We start from the raw sequence: 22123 nt of genomic DNA, 5'->3' as shown, positions 1-22123 counted from the left end.
GACCGTTTCTGATCCTGTTCGACTGAACCATTCATGAGGGAATAGATCAGAAGGAAGTACTTTTGTCTTGTCTTCAAAAGGAAGTGACTACCAAGGAAGGATCTTTCAAAACATCATAAGCACAGTACCAGGCTCTTACCTCACTTGCAGCGTATGTATACAGCACCTTATCCTTGATGACGAACCACAGCCTCTTCCCCTGCTTTCTGTTGCCCTTTGACCTCTGTAAATACCCGCTCATGGAGGAGTTGCCTGTACTTGCCGACACCTGAAAAAAGAGGAACCCTCTGTTCATATATCAGGTCATTTATCACCTCCCTAATCCAGAGTGACCGTATTTCACAGGAAGTAAATCTAAAACTAGTAGTGAAAACATTATTTAATCCTTGCATAGTCTTTATAGCACTAAAAACATCCTAAATGACAGGTTTGATTTTGTTTGAAGTGTTCAAGTTCTAGTGTTGGTACAATTAATTGGTTTTAGTTGTTTTGAAATGGATTCAAATCACAATGGTCAGTATGTTTTTATGTCTTAGCTAAAATAGAACATCACACATTGTGACAATAGGCTTTTTTTTTTTTCCAGAAATGACTTTTATAACCCGCCCCCCCCCCCCCCAAAAAAAAAATGATTAAAAAAAAATTATACATATATACATATCTATCTATCTATCTATCTATATATATATATATATATATATATATATATATATGTGTGTGTGTGTGTGTGTGTGTGTGTAAAAAAAAAACCTCACTTCTAGTGCTTCCTGAAACATGACTTGTGGATTAATCACCTATTTATTAATGTCACAGAGGTTTATATAGATCTGTGTTTTGATATTTGGTACAGATGCTTGTTTTGAGGCGATTCTTAAGCTGGGTCAAATCTGAAATGGTTCAAACTGTACATGGAAGGTAGAAACAATCTGTATGAGTTAATTAATTAAAATGAAAGTAAAGAAAGTACAAAGAAAGAGGAAGACAAGAAAGAGGGTCTCTTCCTCTTTGTTTGTAACACCCTGAAGATGGCTCATGCCGACACGCGTCGGTGTGCTTTTTACTCTAGACCCTATGAATTGACCTACATGCCCTCATGAAATAAAGGCTTTTTAAATTTTCAAAATTTTCCAACTAAGTGAGTGCCTGGATTTTTGTCTTCTTCCAAATATAGAAACTGCTGAGAATTTACAAACTGAAAAACCCCGTCTGATCATTTTGGTGAGTCTGTTACCTCTTTCAGGGCTGCAGGGATTTTCTTCTGTTTCCTAGAGAAAGCAAAGGTAGATTTGCTACCGGAGGAAACAGCTGATGGCAGTGTCTGTTCACCTGGTTAACAGAAATGCACATAAACATACCAATTAAAGACACCAAAGATCCCCGTCCATGTTTTATGAATATATGAGGATTAAAGTGGATGCCAATCACAGTGGAAGGAACCAAACCTACATTTTTGCTGCTGTAGGACAATGAAACACTGGTCACACACTCGTGCCAACTGGTTCTTCAGGTAGGCAAGACAGTGTTTGTTGGAGGAACAGGATTGACACACAACCTGATCAGATAATTGGGCAAGTGTAAATATAATTTTTATGCTATTCTAATAATGACAAGAATAATAAAAAAAAAAAAAAATAAATAACAATAATAATAATAATCTCACAATATAGCAGTGTTCTATAAAACATAGAAATAGGTAAATGTTTGCTGGGAATATGGATGAAAATGGTAAAATCACCATTCAAGATATAGAACAGGAAAAATGCAGCTGTAATGGCCTCTTTTGCTTAATACATTTCAGTACATACAAAGTCCCAGATTTTCGCTACCTACATCCCTGGAAGAGAGGCATTATGTCTCCCAAATGTTATCAGCTTTTTCACCTCACCTTCCCACATGCACGACAGTGATGTCGTCTCCATGTCAGGCTGAATTCACAGGTGCAGATCATGCACATGGTGGTTCGTGGGTCAGGGATCCAAATGGGAGCTTTGGATCCTAAAGGAGCACCGTTTGTGGCATCCCTCAGTTCTACCTGCATATGAGTTAAGTAACACAAGATTATTCCTCTCTCTATTCACTGCCAAACAGTAAAAGATCATGGTGCGCTCTCTGTTATTTTACCTCATCTGGAGTTTTTCCAGATATGAAACTGATTTTCTTCTTTGTATAATCAGTAATCGCTGTAGAAATGGCTTCGAGCCAGTCATCTCTTTCTAAAGCTGAACTGAATTAAGAAAAAAGTGAACAGAAACACAATGTAGCTTCATCAATCATATGTGAAAAGAAAATGGTCAGCTTTTAAAGAGTCTATATGTAGCATTCCTACTTTTAAATATTAAAAAATTATCATCAGAGTGTTTAGAATAAAGAGCTCTGAAGTTCCACCAAATATGCCAATGTGACCACTAGATGAAGGAGTGAATCACTCTCCCAGTCTTACATGGTGAAGACAACTAATGCCACAGGGCCTTAACCAAAGTGTCAGAAAGTAACAAGATGGGATGAGAACAACTAAGAAAGAACTTCTAGAGTCAAAGAAAGTGATAAAAGCTAGAAATACTGTTGGTTGTGTTAAACTACTGGACACAGCTCTAAATGACAAGAATGGAGTTTGCTGAAATGGCGGCATTTCTTCTACACAGGTGAGTTTGATTTTGAGGCTTATGAAGGTACAAAGTGATGTTATGTGTTAGGTGATGTTATTATCTTTGCTAAGTTGTCATATGTTGATCCACAGTTCAGACTAAACTGTGACAGTTCTAACCTTGATTCCAAAGAGATCTTTTCTGCAGCTATTGACAACAAAAACCATACAGAAAATGGAGGTGATTTTTGGTTTTATTGTGGCTGATTTCTGTTTAAAAATAGATTTAACCTAACAGAGCTATAATATTAACTATCAGCTGACGCAGCATGAGAAGATTATTAGACAGTCTTTATTTGAGCGACTGTCAAAATAAGCAGCTATGAGTTTTAGTTTGAAGAAGAAACCTTGATGACCCGATAATACACATGTGTGTAAACAAAGAGCTGTGCACTTTATTTAGTGATAGATACAGTCTGTGGATACAAAATGTTGATTCATGGTGGTTTTGGTAGTCCTAAATGTGTTCTAGTACCAGACTTCCCCCTGTTGGTGAGACTTTGGACCGTCAATACATAGAAATCTTTTAAAAAGTCACTTCAGTTAAAAATGATTGTCAGTCTTCTGTGCAAACTGAACATAGGTTTTGACTCTTAATTTGAAAAAACAAGACCTGTGTTCCTTAGATAATGGAAACTTGCAACCGTCTGATAAAAAAGAAAAAAGAAAATTAAAAAAAAAGAAAATGAGTTGCAAATGATTCTGTTTGTGAAAACAGTAAACCTTAGTGATTGCACACCTACACAGGACAAACACCAGTAAGAGTGTTGCTCTTCATTATCAAAGTGCTTATGAAATAACACTGTCTACAGTCACTAGGAGACCTTTTCGTTACCTGGCAGAGAGGATGAAGGAGCGCTCCACGCTCTCTATGTTCAGCTCATTCTGGTAGGCCTCTTGGGTGGGTTTGCTAACCTGTAATTATTTTCACCATGAGTAATAGTGATAACAGCACATAATCTATCTCATGATATATGTGAGTAGAGGTGGAGCCTGCATGAAAAACAAGTTCTCACCTTCATCCCAGCCAGAGACAGCATGTTGTTAACCTTAAACTGGCCAGACTGGACAGGAGTGGTGTACAGCAGGATGTCATTAAACTACGTGAAAAAAAGAAAAACAAACCATTACTTTTGTCTCTTCAGTCTTTCCTTGCACACAATATAAACTAGAGGTTGACAGACAATGGGATTTTTAACAGCTTAAACAGTAGTTTTGAGTAAGATAAAGCTCATAAACAGTTAGTCAGCTGATATCATCCAACACAAACTATCAAATAGCTATTATGACCCTAAAAAAACATTAGGGATGTCTGAAACTGGCTAATTTCACATTATTGAAAAAAAGGTGAGTCTTGAGTTGAACACTAGGAAGAGCTGATAAATAAATCTGAAGCACTGAATCGATGAGTGAATTAATATCAAAATAATTGTGAAAAAATAAAAGCAATTTTTCCTTTATTTTCCCCGCACAGTCAGTATTTCCAGTTGAGAAGCCTGACATAATTAATTGATTGATTAATAGTTAATGTCAGATCATGTATTTACTCATTTATTGTTTAATAGGGACCTGTATGTAGAATAGATTATGGCCACAGACCAAGGCATTTATAGCTCTATAATAATCTGTGATGCCAGTCCCTGCCCTTTTACAATACATGAAACACAAAGAGAACACAAAAACTATATAAAATTCATCTACAATATTCATTCATAATACTACACAATACAAGCTAAATTACTGTATTTTACAATACAACAAGAAACAATGAGTTATTCCTGACAATGTGATTATTCCCTCCCCAAAAACTGTTTCTAATTCTGTATAAAACAATTCCACTCACTAGTCATTTGGTGTTCTGAGGGAAAAAAGTTTCACATATTGACTCTACAAGCAGAGACAACAGTTTGTCCAAAAGAGGATTTCCGTAAAGACATTTTACAGTTCCTGTTGGAGACTCTAAGAGGACCTATAAGGTCACTGAGCACCTCTAGGCATTTATTGATGAGTTCTGGATGAGCAAAGTTAATTAATACGAACAGGACAATAATATGATCTTAGTTTAGTGTCCATTGTCCCATTTCCCTTTTTGTAAGGCCCTTATAACATTAGATTGAGCACAGTGGCGGCACCAGGATTTTAAAAGTGGGGGGACAACTGGAGGGCAAAGAAAATGTTGGGGGGGGGCAGAAAAAATGTTTTGCACATAGTGCGAAATTAACGCTTTGCGCTTTAGCAGCTGATATATATATATATATATATATATATATATATATATATATATATATATGTATATATATATGTGTGTGGTGTGTGTGTGTGTGTATATATATATATATATATATATATATCTATATATATATATATATTATATATATATATATATATATATATGCACACACACACACACACACACACACAAAGCCTATCCGTTACACTTTATATAGAGGGCAATTTTAGGTAAAATCAGGTAATACTTAATGTATTCAAGGTATTTGTTAAAGCAGAAATTTAAATTGAGTGATAAAACAGACCTGAATGGTTAACAAAACTATTTGTAATTAATAGGTGGGTTCAAAACATAAAAAACTAGTCCTTATGCTACTCGTGCTAATTTTTTGCTTTACATTTCTTATGTAGAAGAAAGATGAATGCAATACAAGCAGAGGTATTAATCCATTCCAGAACTGAAGGCACACATATCATTATGAACCTATAACTATATTATTCATAAGAAACAACCTCTGCATGTTAGACCTACTCTTCCGTCTCTTCTTGAAGAGAATGCAGTTATAATATGAAGTGTATTGAAAAGGCATTGACAGATTTTTCATATTTCTTTGTTGCCCGAATTTTCCCAAAGATTTGCCCAAATCTGGGTGGGGGGGGGGCAACCAGAGGGGCAAAGGTTGTGATTGGGGGGGCATCTGCCCCCCCCACACCCCCCCCTTGGTGCCGCCACTGATTGAGCAGTATATTTTGCATTTCTTCATGTGAAAAGTTCCGATGAAAAGATTAGTTAAACTATAGGAGAGAGCAAACCAGCTGACCATTACCAAGATCACTTTATGACAATGAAATGAGAAGACAGACAGTTTTATGTGTGTGTTGTACCAGGAAGAACATTCTGGGTTGCATAACCTTCCTGGAAAGCTTCTTCAGGATGCCCTCTCTCAGGAAGATCTGATGAACGAAAGACCAAGATAACATATCAGTGTTTAATCCATGGCATTTTGTGAAGAATAGTGACTGGTCTGGCCTGTTTAACCATCTAAGACCCAAGCTTTTATTTCTGTTGCATTTTTAATTTCTTCTTTCTGTTTGGGATTGGTAGGACTGGAGATGTATGAAGACAAAACACAGTCCTTGATCATGAACTCTCTTTTTTTAAGGATAATGGGCCTACTTTACTGTAAAACACCAGTGTGTCACCAGAGTACAACAAAGCATAAATGAACATGGCTGTGCAAAACAAAGCAACAAAGCTTAGAGCCATGATTTGTCAACATTCTGTAGTTCAATACATCTTCCTTGTTCCATCTTTAGACTAGGGCAGTCCTTATGTCTGCAGCATCGATTTGTTGTGAGAAATAATTCACAGTTGGACTTATTTTGTAAACAATGGACAAATTGCATGTCCAGCTTTGTTTCTGCACCAAACTGAGTTTTCAAGTCAGTTGTTCTACTGTTCATATCCTTGTTTTTGTTGTTCACGCTGTTCACACATAAACATGCAGTGACTGGGACTGTGGACAAAAAAGGACAAAATACATTTGGTTTTTTCAGACCAGCATTGTTCTCAGTGTGATTTCTTCACCGTCACACTGACTGAATGATGGAGCCCCAATGTCCTCAAATGGGGTAACAAGGAAGCTTATAACCATTGCCATACTAATCTATAAATCTTATTCAGCATAATTTACAACTTTCAATAATGACATGCAGAGAGGTTTTGTCCACTTTAATATCATCTTTGACTCAGTTTGGTACAAAAAAGTGTCAAGTAATGAGGACAACAGGTTTAAATTGAAAAGAATGAAGCATAAGGTGCAGGAAATATGACGCACGTCTCAGGAGACGCGTTCAGAGAATGTTGAGTTGTATTCTAGTGCCACCTGCTGGACATTTGAATAGATTAAAACTGCAGACACAGCTGCACTCTGATAGGGTTTATCGCTACAGGATACATTTAAAGGCACACAAATTTTTTCACGGTTATCCTTCAAATGATAATATTTTGAATTTGACAAGTGTCATGTAAACAGCATTTCTAAATTAGACTGTCCTCAATGACATAAATAGTTTTCAATAGATATTTCTTCCTCTGTGTTGTAGAAACTCGGTCCACACATACGCTCAGACAAACCATAGCTAGTGTTATTGAACTTCTGGACACTGTAAATAATTCTGGATGTAGCAGATGCTTAGGCTTTAATCTGTCATGAAGCTGAAGCAGCAACAAGTTCAGTCATAAACTTAAGTTACATTAAATTAGTTGGAGTTGTGGAAGAGTATTCTTTAATGTTATGTAAATTTGTACATAACACTGGTGGTCCATCTCCCAAAAGTATCGGTGCTGACCTTGATCTACTGCAGGTCATGTACTGATTTCTATAACTGGATTTGATATTTCAGGTACAGCTTCATTACTCAAAGCAACAACAGACATGAGCAAAACACGATGTGATGCTCTTATCTTCCAAACTCTCCATCTCCCCTGTCCACAAGGATACACACAAACTGGAGTTTGAAAAGTCTTTAAAATGCTATTTAACATGTGGACAAGAGGCCCAAATAATATAGTCAGTGTGGAATTTTTTTTCTGCTCATGTCTTCATTTTTTCTGAAAACTGTGCACCATCAGTATTAAAAGGATAAACAGACATTTTTTTCTGATGGCACTGTGAAGCATGTGTGACATATAAGACATTTAATAGTATGGCATTACCCGTCCCGGATGGACTATCTCATGGTATCCAGTAAGTCTGCACTGCACCTGGATCAGCTTCTGAAAGATATCCTGATGGATAAAACAGCATTAACATCATTTTATGAATATGTGAGATTAATTGCAGTGTCAACTTTTGATCCTCACCCCTTGTTTCATGATGTCGTTCGCGTGATTTGCCACTTCTTTCACTATGACAAGAGCAGCTGCAGGAGGAGAAAATGTGTTAATCTATAAAAGATTTGTATTGAAATATGAGAGCATTAAGATGTACATTTACAGTTAAAGTGTTAGTTAAAAAGGCTCTTGCTACCTTGTGTGTCCTTGTAATCATCACAGTCTTCAGACAGGTTTTTCAGATAATCTAAATGAATATACAAACAACAAGTTCAGCTCAACATACCAAGTAAAAATTGTTCGTACACTGGGTTACAAGGGCTTAGCGTTCTGTAGTAAATTCCTGGAATTAAAATCTTGGACAAAAGGTCTGCAGTTGCTTACATAATATAATTACACATGACGTGAGGAACATTCCTTAGATTTTGGCCCTTATCCATTCAACCCCTGAAACACTGAGTTAAAGCTTGTGTTATATCACCAAATCTGTTCTAGGCTGTGTTTAAAAAATCTCATTAGATGAGGATTGAAGGAGCAAGACTGAAATTTCCAAGCTACAGTATGTTGTCTAAGTGGACAGCAGGAGGCAGCATGGTGCCTTTAATTAGAGGGATGAAAACTTGTCCAACTACATAGGTTTTATTGGTGAATCAATGTTGCAGAATATGGTGTTTCCATTTTCACTACAGAGCCTCTGAACGTCCAAATGAGTCATATCTTATGACAATGAAAAGCTGAGAAACTACAGCTTACCTGAATTATTTACATGTATTGATAGGGTTGGTTTAAAAGTTATTAAATGTGTAATATCAATACTGCTATGCTTTTGGTCACCAGTTACTGGGTTAAAGACTGAATGCATTGAAAATATAGTGTTTGCTGGATGTAAAGGTGATCTCCATAAATTAGTCTAAAATCTAAAAGCCTTCTTGCTCTCAAAATAATTTAACAATAATTAATCAACCATTTATTGATGCCATAGACTCTATGGCCTAGAGGCTGTTTATCCATTTCACAGTAAATAGATCTGTTGTTTAAAATTGTGAGAAAATAAAGAAGTTAAATGTAAAGCTTTGAAAATGACCTGTGAGCAGCAGCTGATACTGAGGAATCCTCTGAACAGGTTTGAGGAGGTAATGCTTCAGAGCCAGATTGGCACAGCATGGACTTGCCTGAAAAAAAAAAAATAGAATACATTTTTACGGGTTTAAAACAATGAGACCTCACAGATTTATAACCACACATCGACATTGACAAAAACTGGTTGAGCAAGTTGTGGTTACCTCAAATTTTCGAACTACGGCACCAAACGCAGGGTTCTTCTTTGTTTGCTCTTCCAGCAGAGCTACATTCTTGTCAAACTCTCGGATATACATAGAGTACATCTTCAGATAGGGCCCTTTCTTCAGGAAGATGTCTGCAACCTGGGGCTTTTCATCCCTGACCACAGTGTAAAGGGAAATTAAGATAAATTAGAAAGTTTACCATCTCCTGTAGTCTGTACATACAGAACAGAGGTGGCAAAAGCACACATTCTTTACTCAAACAGAAGAATAGTTATCCACTTTAGAAAATACTATGTTTCAAGTAGAAGAATGGATTCAACTTCTTTAATCAAGTAAAAGTAAAAACTCTGAAATGTAGTGACCTCAAAGGATGGCAATCCCCCATGTATTCCCATACATATAAAATATACAGACATTAATACAAATATGAAGGAGGTTTGGAAAGTGAAAGCAATCTAGAGGATGAAAATATGAGCCCCCACACTAAATAAAATTCACATTTATCTGTCTAGGTTTGAAGAATGGAACAAAGGTCACAACAACTACATACAAGTGTAAAACTAGGGGTGAGGATTGACTTAACTAAAACTGTAAAATTACATAGTAGTCCAAAAACATTTCAATCCATTAGTCAAATCATTACTTAAACACATAAGATATAACAAACATGAATAGTACATGTAAATAAGAGGACATTTTACATGGTGTTCAATAAGTTTCTTGAGTAGTTGAAGGGAGAGGTTTACTGGAAAAATAAAAAAAAAATTTTAAAAAGTACCAGTTTAATAATTGATAAACTGTAGTAAAACTGAGTGGTTTTTCAGTTATGCTTGAAACAAAATGATGATAAACAGAGGGATAGACATGCTGGTTTTGTATTTCTCTTCTTTCTCTTTTTTAGTATTTATTTGCATTTTAGAACAGTGCAGCAACATGAAACACTACTCACTACCCACACCCTTTGAGTTCCTGGATTTGTTACTTTCTGGTGGCTGTTTCTGTGCAGTCCCATGTCACTGTCAGTTCTCCTGCTCTCTGAAATCTTACAAGGTTGTCTCCCTCTGTTATTGTTTTGTCTTTTACATCTCTATGTATCTATCTGTGATAGGTACTGCTCTTTATACCAACAGGTCATGTCTTTCTGTTAATGTTCCACTTATGTAGGTTGGAATCAGTCTTGGTGTTGGGAAGATGCACTACAATGCCCTTAAAGACCTAGAAGTATTTTGTGCCAAGTTGTACATAAGTGTTTCACCTACATTTAACCCTTCTTAAATGTTTTATTAGCATTTACTTTAACATCTTCTGCATTTCGTATTTTTCAGTGAAAATAAGGTATCCTCCTATATTTATTTCACTGATCATGTAGATGTTTATTAAAGCTCAGAGTAAATTCAGAAATCTGAGAACAGAGAAAACTGAACAAAAAGTGATTTTTCAGCCAAGTATATCATTAACGGAAAGTAAAAGCGACCACTTTGATCTGTCAAACATGGGTTTAACTGGTGAATCAATGTTGCAGAAGATGACAGTGTTTCCACATTCACTATGGAGCTTCTGTATGTCCAAATGGGTCATATCTGATGCTAAAGAAAAGCTGAGAAACTGTATTTGACCCAAATTATCGACAGTATTTATAGGTTTAGGGGTTAAAAATGTATGTAACATTTTAAATTAATACATGTTTTTGGTCGACACTTACTGTTTAGATCAAGGGAGTCACACTCATTTTAATTCAGGGGCCACATACATAAAATAACTACAGAACAACTTATAAATAGCCTGTCAACTCCAAACTTTTCTCTGTTTTAGAGTGAAAAAAAATTAATTACATTATGAAAATATTTACATCTACAAACTATCCTTTAAAAAAATGTGAGTACCATGAACAACTTTAACAATATAATGCCCCTGTTTATCATATACACATGTGCATTAAAACTTACAGACCACAGTGGATATACAAATACACAAAACATTTAATAAGTCAGAATACTGGTAACATTTAAACATTTCAGGTTGTTCATATTTGTTCAGGTTATTCACATTTTTTCTGGAGGGACAGTTTGTGAATGCAAACATTTTCAAGTAATTTTACTTTTTTATGCTGAAACAAAGACAAACATTCGGAGTTGTCATTATTTATAGGTTAGTATGTTATTATTTTATTAGTCTGATCCACTTGAGGTCACATTGTTCTGTATGTGGAACCTGAAAGAAAAGGATTTTAACATCCATTGATTGTTATCCACTGACTATAACACTGATTGTTAAAATCTTCAGTGTAATTTTTGCATGTCACAAATTCATTTCACGGGCCGGAGTGGACCCTTTGGCAAATCACTTTTGGCCCACGAGCTGTATGTTTGACACCTGTGATTTAGATCTTTGAGAAGAAACCAGGCTATTTTAAGAATGGAATGGAAAGTACAGACATTTCTGCCAAAATACAGGAGTAAATCGTGATCTGAAAATTAATAAATACTCAATAAATACCTGAAAACTTACTTTGGAGCCATCATGTAGTATTCATACTTAATTACTTCCTAAAGCCACATTCGTAAAGCACTAGTACTATGTGTGAACCTCTGGTAATTTGTTATAGTTCTAATAGTCCTGTGCAACATAGGAGGTTAACCCTCACAGACCTAAGCAGCAGCTGGTGATAAAAAACATCTACTGAATCTGAAATTCAATATTTTCAATGTTCAATAACATATGAACCACTAATCCCATCAATATATTGAATAATACTGTTAATAATTCAGGTAAAATACAGTTTCTCAGTTTTTCTTTGCCATCAGATACACTGAGCTCTTCTCTGCTCCTCCTGTCTAATCTAATCTCCTCTCTGCTCCTTCTCCTCTTTGTCCTCCTCTGTCCTCCTCTCTGTTCCTCCTCTCTGTTCCTCCTCTTCTCTGACCTTCTCTCTCCTGATCTTCTCCTCTATTCATGCTCCAGCAAATACATGTTACTGACTTGACTTCTTCCCCGAAGTCTCTGTGCTTTTTTTGCCTCACAGGTTTTCCCTGGATCATCTCTGGATCTACTGCTGTGGTCCTTCTCTCCAATGGTCCTTCTCTTCTGCCTTCATCGTCATCACTCACTTATCCATATTGTTGTGATAGTGCTTATTATATAGTTACATAGATGCTAGAGGTTTCTATTATTTGTACTACCAGTTGCGGTAGTAGTATATCTGCTAATACTTGAACTTGTAGTAGTAGTATTAACAGTAATGGACATTTGTTCTAATTACTGGTAATTATACTAGCACCAGCTGATCTACTTTTTAACACTTCAAGTTCAGTTAGCTGTGCATCCATGTGTCTCCCCCTACTTTCCTCCTTCTCCATCTCTCTCTAACCCCAGCTGGTCAAGGCAGATGACCATCCTCCAGGAGTTGGGATGTGCTCAAGGTTTCTGCTTGTTAAAAGCAAGTTTTTCCTCACCACTGTCACCAAGTGTTTGCTCTTGGAGGATTCTGTTGGGTTCTGTAAATTGGCTTGAGAGTCTGGTTTCGACCAGCTCTATATGTAAAGTGTCATGAGATAACTATTGTTATGATTTGGCACTATATAAATAATATTTGATCGATTGATCAGATATGACCCATTTGGACATTCAAAAACTCTGTAGGGAACATGGAAACACAGTCATCTTATGCAACATTGATTAACCAGTAAAACCCATGGAGTTTGATAAATGACTGATTGTAGATGCTTGTTTTAATGATCAGTCAGTGATATAGTTTACTGAAAAAGTCACCTTTTCTTCGGTTTTGATATAATAACCTTTGGATTTACTCTGAGCTTTTATGAAAGTCTACGTGATCAATAAATAAAACATAGGAAAATACCTGATTTTCACAAAAAAAAAAAATACAAAAATGCAAAGGGTAACATTACAATAAATGGTGATAAATCATTTTGAATTTATAAGGGTTCATTTCCAAATCAGCAATGATCCATAGGTTATACTATCAAATATTAATTGGTCTTAATTCTGATATTGTATGTTGCATCTATTCAGTAGCATGTAGTCAATAAATCAATGAGTGATCAGCAACACTTTTTCAGCATTTTGGAGACAATTCAATGGAGAAATTCATGAGTACTGATAACTGACAACTGACTATTGGGCTACTGGTACAGTACACAGTATACAGACTATTAAGGAAGTATGACTTCTTTAACAGTCTGTAATCTTGCTGGTGTTGTAGGTGTAGGCTTTAGGTCATTTGATGAATTTCAATTGGGCCTGTGTGAGTCAAAGTCAAAATCAAATGATTGTTGTTAATACATCTGCTGTGTGAATCAGTTTTTCTTTTGGTGATGCCACTTCCCATTTGTTATGGCAAAAAAGGAAGTGTAATAATATCTTTTTTTTTTTTTTTTTTTTTTTTTAGGAGAGGCTGGAATCATAAATGCTCACTGTACATAAGCACATAAAAGTTCTATCTGTACTTTACTGCAGTGTGGGTATTTATGGATTTTTTTTTCTACATTTACCTCCTACATCCTAAATATCTGTTCTTCTATTCTCTACATTTGAATACATTTGAGGGGGATCATGGATTTTTTGTTTTGCATCATGGCTAACAATTACATCAATATTAAGAATATGTCCATTGTTTTGTCTATATAATGATGGATAAATACTGATGCTGACCATTCATAGATTTGTTGACTAAATGCTACTATACATATATTATCAAAATTGAAAAAGTTAGGAAGTTTTGATTAACTTTTGGACATCATTATACGTACATTCCCTTTATTTTAGCACAAAATCTGTAGTTTCTACTCCTGGCGCTTTTAAAATAGGTTTGTTAATTTATTTCTCATGCATCCAAGGATCTTTTTTTTTTTTAGTTTTGCATCATAGCACACCTTTCAAAAATCTAGAAAAGATAAGCATTTTGTGCATCTCACATGTGACAAAATAGATAATAAAGGAAGAAATGGTGTTGTCTTAAAAGATAAACAAAGAGCCTGAGACCAGAATTAATGAATGGAGGATGTGATGATCAGTATCTTTGCACAAAAACAGCCGTAGAAATGCTCTCCATTTCAGTCTTTGACTACATTTGTATGTCTACTTTAATGTGTGGACTTGGGCTACCTCTGCATTCTAGAAACAGATGTTTAGCTACACAATGAAAAACTCAAGTCTAAAAGTGTACAAGTGTATGTGGGTGTAGGTTATTTTGTTGAACTCCATCAATCCACACAAAAAGTAGAAAAAAAAGTCTTTATAGTTTACCATTTGGCCACTCTCTGCTTCAGTTCTTTGAGCAGGTCTTTGTTGAGTTCATAGAGCTGCGGGAGGTAGTAAAGGATCTGGTTCAACAGCTGATTCTCAATCACAGGTTTCCCGCTCTTACGAGATGCTTTGGACACCGCATCTCGGAAGTCCTGATGTTCAGACAGATAAAGAGTCAGATTGTCTAAAACAGGAAACAGTGAACACACACATCATACCTAAAACAGAGTCATAACAATGACTCAAAACAACAACAAAAAAACTACAAACTACAAAAACCCTGACTCATATAAGCACATTTCCTGAATATTGTGAATCAGGACTAACAAACAGAGGGAAGTGGGGCCTGAGGGTGGTGTTTCTACATCTCCTTTGGATAATGCTAAAGGATTTGGGGCAGATAATGGACAATTGAAACTGCAAACTAAAAGCTAAGTATAGAGATATTGTGATTAACATGTGTGATCTCCTCCTATGCTTCATCAACCACTACAGAAACAACATGGTGAGTCATGGGGGAAAAAAAAAAGATTTGGCAGGAAAGAAAAACAAACATTGATGTTTCACAAGATAGTAATGTTGACATGGCTGAATAAGCAGCAGGTAGCCTACTTCATTTTGGTCATTTATTGCGTTTTTACTACATCTTACTACTTAAAATGTTCATGAAAACCTCTGAAAAGTCACAACAGATACACAACATAAGATAAATCCACGGTTGTTATTTTTCTGTCACTGCAAAGCTTTTTCCACCGGACATGAGACAATCAGAGGCCACAACACAGCTTAAAAATTTGCCAACTCAAAAAAAAACACCCTGGCATGCAGTTTTATCATTTGACAGTGGCATTTGTGAAGATGTAAGATAATCAAATACTGAGTCACTACATCAATTCTGTCACCTCCATGTGGATGCTTCCAGAATTAGATTCTTTTACTGTTTGAAGACGCCACAGACAGGAAGTGTTGGTGTCTATTAATGCCTCACGACTCATTGCTTATGACGTATGAGGACTTCTTTCTTTTTGGATGTGATGTCTCTTGACCCATCAGCTCACAGGAAGTTGGATAGATAAGACATTTTGTAAACTATCAGAATCAGTAGGACTTGGCTCAGATTGTTACCAGTGGCTAATATTACACTTCAAGGGCTTAAAAAATAAAAATCACACCTAAAACCTCTAAGAGCTGGGACAACTGTATTGATGTTACGTGATGCAGATTTATTTACTTGATTTATTCATTTCGTTACTGTATATATTAAATTCATTTCGACTTTCACACCTATGTTTGGTTCAGACTTTCAGACATTTCCTGTTTGATCTGAAACATTTTAGAAGAGTCTTTAGCTCTTGGTCTGAGCAAAAGAGGCAGAATTGGTCCAGATCAAACTGAAGATGTGCATTATACTCATTATATATATTTATAGACTAGACAAGACTAGACTAGATTACAATAAAATAGACTAGACTAGACTTGACTAGACTTGACTAGAGTAGACTAGACTAGACTAGACTAGAATAGAATAGAATAGAATAGAATGTTCCAAAAAACAAAAGAATAACCAGAACATGAAACAAGAACATACCCTTAGTTATTCAGTTATTATAGGTGGTTAAGGCTTTGAATACATTTCATCTGCAACTGGGGGGGGTCTGATTTTGATTAAATCAAACTGATTCCAAATCCAAAATCAGGATATATCCAGCACATCAGGATTTCATGTCATGTAAATATTTCCAAAAAAACCCCAAAACCTCATTTTATGATCTTGTGGCAACACCTTTTGTTGTGTATATACAATCTAAAGTTTAAAGTAATTAAATATGAGCTACATTTTCAAATTTACTTATGAATAGGCTCAAGCCCAGTGAAGAATAAACCTCAGTATCAGAGCTCATCAGCTTAGATCAGAAATGTTCTACATGTCTCGGTCTTGATCTCAGTGGTTCTGACAGTTTCCTGCTAGAGAACCAACAGTAATCACCATCATATTTAGGTTGAAGCCTCTCTCTGCATGACCTGGACTTTTATCTACTTTCTAGTATAGAATGACTTAAACTGGTGATAAAAACAATGGTGCGATTTTTCTGGTTGCTAAATAGCAGGACCATCTCTCCTTGGCTGCCTCCATTTGAACTTTACACATACATGTGTAAAACCAAAAAGCAACATGGTCTCTGCTCTCAGAACATCCTACAAATGGTGGGTCAGAGTCAGAAGAGAGTTTGGTAAAACAGTTCTGCGATTTGCTGACAGACCTGAAACTGACAGAGCTTGATAAAACAATATCTTGTGATTAAGATACATCTTGTCATTTGGTGCTTATTTTGTTCATCTCCTATTTTGACTTAATTGTCTCCAGAAAACGAACAAAATCTGAGTTCTTTTTTGACAACATTAAAACTTATTATCGGTATTCTAAAAAAAATATATAGAAAATTGAAAAAAAAGTGAAACATTAAGGAAAGCATTGTGTGTTTTATCTCACAGTGTAAATAGATCAAATAAATCCCATCATAAAAATCATCATTTTATTGCTTGGTCATGCTTCCCTCCTTTATCTATATTCTTCTTTTTGTTTATTTTCTATTCTATTATTTATTTTTTTAAAATGAAATCCATCATATCCCAAATTTACATGTTAAAATATTTTCCTGAAACTTTCATGTGGGAGCAAAAGCAGATTTTAGTTTAAGAACAGTTTGAGTTAAGAGAATATTAATGTTCCCCATTGATGCTTTCCCTCAGTGGAGACACTACACTATTGTCTAATTTCAGCAGCTTTGGATTAAATTTCTCAAACACCGCAAAGAGACGATGTGACTCCGTTAAAGTCGAGTGCAATGTTTCTGTCAGGTCATGCTAATAATGAAAGTAAGAGGAAAACAGAGAGGAATGCGAGACATGTGGGCGAGACCGAGGGGAGCTGGATCTACGAGAGTCTAATCCGGCTTTGGGTGTGCCGCAGTGGGCGACATAATTAAACACATATGGAGAATGTGGCTCTGACGACAGTTTAACTCTAGATAAAACATTTGCAGAAAAGATACAATGCATTTAGCTAGTTTTTGTGTGAAAGTAGTATGGAATGATGTACTTACAACATGAAGCAGCTTCAGGACATCAACAAACCTAAAAAACAGAGAACATAAAATGAAAAAATAAATGAGTAAAGTTACGGATAGGGTGGAAAAGTTAACTAAACTAAACAACTAAACTTCACAATAATGCAATTTTAATTCATTGATGTTAATTAAAAATCAAGTCACTGTTCAAAATATTGGTGCTTACAAGGCAGTAACAGATTGATATATTTTTAACAATAAAACGCTGGAACTGTGCAGTGTTGTGGTCAACAAAGCAATGTTATAACAATCACCGCTGTGTGAATCTCAGTCTCAGGGTGTGTCAGAAAAGTCCAAAACATTACTACCTATCTACTTTTTCCTTGACCTCTGTGAAAAACATCAAAGGGATAAAAGAAAGGAGAAGTCATAAGAACTTATGGGGTGTGTATCTGTTTGTTTTCAGGAAGGTTCCCACTGAGTGAAATGATTCAATATTCTCTGTATCAGCAAAGATAAGAGCTGTCTGCATTCTCTAAATGCAAAATACAGGAGCTTCAGTGCTTCCTTTAGTGAATTATTTAGCAGAGGATTCCTTTACCAAAGGATGGGACCTGGGGTACCGTTAAAGGGGGGTAAACATGACAAATTCATGGGACCCAGCATCCCTGGGGGCCTATACTACAGTGGAGTGGGCCCACAGAGTTAGAGGAATAATAAAGAGTCTCCAGTTTCACTTTCACTTTGCACTGCTCTGACAATCACGGACAGCCCCCCCACCCAACAGCTCCAATAGTTTCCAGTGACCTTCTTGAAGCTAGAGCCCAACATGATTATGTTTCAGGGTGCCCAAAATTGGTAGTTGTGCCCCAGCATGTGACAGAATAATGACCTACAATTCACTGCAGGAGCAACATTGGCCAACCTGATTGCTCATAAAAACAAACCATTATAATAACATATAGGATGAGCTGTTTCATCTAATGCCACAACTGTCTAATATGATGATATGTTTTCTACTTTAAACACTTGATATAAAATGTGAAATTAGCAGAAACTGTTTAGTTTGGATGAGTTAGATCTTCAGTCTGTAGTTATATCATCCATTGATGTTCATCTCCCTCATTCACAGATGTCTTAATAAAACTAAATTAACATGTGAACTGGATCTTCAACAGGAGGAGAAATGTCGTTGAATGCAGCTGTAGGAGACATTTGTAGGTTAAAATGTCCATTCACCAAATACTCTTAAAAATGACCACATATAGACTAGTAGATTTATAGACATCGTTTATATCTTCATGCTTGTTTTGCATAGATTTACTCTTTTGTTAAAGTCGTGCTGATACGGGATCCATATGAGTGACTATTAGTGTAGTTTTATTCATGTTCCAGCCTTGATAATGAAGCCACATTTTCCCCCACATTCTCCACGTTTATATCCTGCATTAAAAAAATGGTAACAATGCACCTGGAAAGCATCAAAGATGCAGTTTTTATAGTCCGGCTTCAGGATATTCTAGTTTTATCACATAACATCTGTCCAGTGAAAGAGCAGTCAGATTCTCTCAATGCTACTGTCTGTTCCCAAGTTCTTTCATATTCTTCTTTCCTTAACCCAATGATGCTTTCCTCCAAGGTCAAGGAAAGTGTTTACGAAAAGTAGATGGGAGGCTTTTTTTTAATTATTATTATTATTATTCAATACACCCAGGAAAATATATTGTGGTACTAAGAGAATCCAGATGCAATTACACCACACACATGTTATGTAGGTATTCTGAAGATGGAAACTACAGTGTTCTGAAGATGGGAGACATACAACACACTTCCTCCAAAGTGTTCTTACCATGTTGCAGGATATAAATACGGACAACACAGTAATAATGGTTGGAGCAGAAACAGACCTGAATAAAGGATAAAACTGCACTAACAGTCAGTTTACGTATCCTGAATAGGCAAAATTGTATCAAAATAGTAAATCTATGTAGAATAAGCATAAAGCTATAAATTATGTCTATAAATCTACTAGCCTGCATACAGTCATTTTTAAGTTTACTTGGTGAATTAAAAACAATCTGCCTATATTTATTATAACATTTTAACCCACAGATACTCTTCTTCCAGCCTAATTCAACTACATTTCTCTTCCTGTTGAAGTTCAAGTTCCCAGTTCATTGTTTAGTTTTATTAAAACTATAGGTTGTGAACATCTAACTCATTCAAACTAAGCACAGGTTCTGCTGCACCGATCTATAAAGGTGTCGCGATTAAATCCATCTACTAATCTAAAATGTTTAATAACTTTTGAGCCATTTATCTTATCAGTATATTTATATATTTCAGGTAAAATTCAGTTGATCAGCTTTTCATTGGCAGTTGAAAACCAGTGACTTCCAGATAAAATGCAGCTCTCACTGTCTGTGAAAAATTCTGAACAATGGGGACATTTCCTGGATAACAATGCCCATAATATCTAAGGAATTTTTCTGCGCTTTTACCAGTGGCGATTTCTCATAGACTGCAAGGGAAGCCCGGCCTCCCTAAAATTACGAAATTAAATGGTTAAATATGTTCGGTTTGTGTTGGCATCTTATTGACTACAAATATGTTAGAACACGTTCATCTCCAAGATGAGTTCGTTCAGAATCAGCTTTATCACAAATCAACGGACGCGATGTTGTTCACTTCTCATCCATTCCCGTTGCGCTGTTTTCTCATTCGATCTCTGCTCAGTGCATTTGTCCGTAGACGCCGGGCGTCTATGGGCTTCAATGGGACTGAGTGGAACAGTTTTTTTCATTGCCTCAAAACTGGACGGTAATTGGATAAATGCCACGATGTTGTCCCGCCCCCGGACGCCGGGTGTCTCTGGGGGTGAATGGAGCTGTGGGCAGAGCTTGGCCGGGCTGGACGCCAGAATCCCACGTGCTGATTGGAGGATCAGTCGAAAGGCTGAATCCCGTTTGATTGAGAGCTATTTTCAGATCTCCTCCTTCACTGACACAGTTCAGTTTAATACCGCTGCACATTCTGCTGTGAAATCAAGAGAGAAACCACTACGAAATTACTTCATTCATTTCTTGCACTGTAAATAAAACACACTCATTGTACTTCCTTGTTTCAATTTAACATAATTTCAGCGTTTTCTTGTTTCAGTTACATAATTTAATCATTTCTTGTTCGAGTTTAATATCGTTTTGTAGATCAAAGATAAATCAATCAAACTGTCGGCGAGGTCGGAGTGAAAGGAGCTTCTCTTGTTTATAAAGGCTGAAGTCTTACACCCGCAACACAATGGGCCAAGGCAATCTGAGCAGCCTAGCTCTGCTGGACATTGAGAGGACACTGGTCCAGTCCCTGGAAAAGACACCTACGTGGTACGATAAGGTCACTGACCATTTTCTTAAAAAGGGACAGAGGGCCAAATGTATGTTCAAATAACTTGACAATTTTTTTTTAATCAAAGCCGACAATGAGCTTCCCCTGTCTGAAAGACGAGCAGCTGCCACTGGCTTTTACATTTAACTTAAGTGTACCAAGAGACCAAACACCACCTTTTCTCAGAAGACGGTCTATGAACACCTGACCAAATAAAACCAGAGCTATTTGCATCGTCAAATAATGATCAGGGAATATTTTTTCCATAACTGCAACTTTAAATAAATGAGGCCACTTACACACTCTCAGAGCTCATAATTTCAGTGGCAATGTGGAGAATCTTGGTCTTCTTCTTTTCATTCTGCATAAAACATAGGTGCAAGACCACAGGTTTAGCCAACATTATGATGCACTGCAATGAATCACAGGTGAGTTTACACTTACAACAACAAGCATCCTGAAAAACCACTCAGAGCAGATATAGTACAGGCTGTGCAATAATGTATATAGTACTTGTGAATTAGCTTTGGCTGCTCTTGAGGTCAGTGGAAATGAGCAAACACAGTGTCAAAAAAAAGAAGTAATTCCTCCATGGGCTACACACAAACTGTTATCTCCCAGACTTTGCAAAAACAAACCATGTGACTTGACTTCCGAAGATATTTTTAGACATATCTCGGGATAAAGTTATAAATCTACAAGACTATGCTCCTCACCACACTCTCCTCTGTTGGCTCTATGTCTCCTTTACTTGAGATAGAGCTGCTGTCCTCCTCCTCTTCTTCGTCGTCAGAGCTGTGGTCCATAATGTCATCATCTGAGGGTCCATCAAGCGGTACAACCTCTTCATGGACAAAGCCTCTGTTCATATGGTGCAAACAGGTTTATTATAGTAAACAAATACTAAAACTAGCAGTGAAAAAATACATCATGGCTGTAAGGCTCTAAATTATTCCGGCTCTAAAACAAACAGGAACAAGACATGACAATGCAAACACATGAGCAGTGCAAAATAGGGAAGAACATTATTATCCAAATATAGTGGAGCTAACATAGGTAACTAATTCAATCCATACCATTCATGAATGATAAATGATGATAAGTATAAATATGCTTTTTGTTTGGGACTTTTTAAGTATCAAATTAAAAGAAAAATCTATTTATTCATTTAGTGCAAGATAGAAATAAAAAAAGGGAAATGTCTGATAAATTGGTGTGTGATTAGATCCATTAATTCCTCTGATTTGATCTGTTTCTATGAATCAAGTTTAATTCTTGTTAAATGGGTTTTTCCTTTAAATTTTCTCTGCTCTTAAAGATTCTGTAGTGTCAACATAGTAGGTGTGGGTAATTGTGAGCAGAGACCGACTGATATGAGATTTTTGGTGCTGATGCAGATACCGTTATTGGGGGC

The 22123-nt window shown here is 36.3% G+C and overlaps 1 protein-coding gene across 1 annotated transcript in view; it reads right to left on the bottom strand.

Moving 5' to 3' along the window:
* Positions 1 to 22123, bottom strand: part of LOC115420552 (FYVE, RhoGEF and PH domain-containing protein 6-like) — a 31843-nt gene that overhangs the window by 2610 nt on the left and 7110 nt on the right. Inside the window, exons 3-19 of the mRNA XM_030135887.1 lie at positions 21426 to 21570; positions 21009 to 21070; positions 17365 to 17395; positions 14261 to 14412; positions 8993 to 9149; positions 8794 to 8881; positions 7906 to 7956; positions 7740 to 7798; positions 7593 to 7664; positions 5759 to 5827; positions 3661 to 3744; positions 3480 to 3559; positions 2122 to 2224; positions 1886 to 2032; positions 1447 to 1552; positions 1232 to 1326; positions 140 to 268 (exon numbers count right to left, since the gene is read on the bottom strand). Of these exons, the coding sequence (XP_029991747.1) occupies positions 140 to 268; positions 1232 to 1326; positions 1447 to 1552; positions 1886 to 2032; positions 2122 to 2224; positions 3480 to 3559; positions 3661 to 3744; positions 5759 to 5827; positions 7593 to 7664; positions 7740 to 7798; positions 7906 to 7956; positions 8794 to 8881; positions 8993 to 9149; positions 14261 to 14412; positions 17365 to 17395; positions 21009 to 21070; positions 21426 to 21570 (1630 nt within the window). The remainder of the gene's footprint in view (positions 1 to 139; positions 269 to 1231; positions 1327 to 1446; positions 1553 to 1885; positions 2033 to 2121; positions 2225 to 3479; positions 3560 to 3660; positions 3745 to 5758; positions 5828 to 7592; positions 7665 to 7739; positions 7799 to 7905; positions 7957 to 8793; positions 8882 to 8992; positions 9150 to 14260; positions 14413 to 17364; positions 17396 to 21008; positions 21071 to 21425; positions 21571 to 22123) is intronic.

This window comes from Sphaeramia orbicularis, chromosome 6 (assembly GCF_902148855.1).
Source record: "Sphaeramia orbicularis chromosome 6, fSphaOr1.1, whole genome shotgun sequence".
NCBI classification, from domain to species: Eukaryota; Metazoa; Chordata; class Actinopteri; order Kurtiformes; family Apogonidae; genus Sphaeramia; species Sphaeramia orbicularis.
Note: the sequence above shows the minus strand (reverse complement) of the source record. Positions and strands in the feature narration are given on the sequence as shown.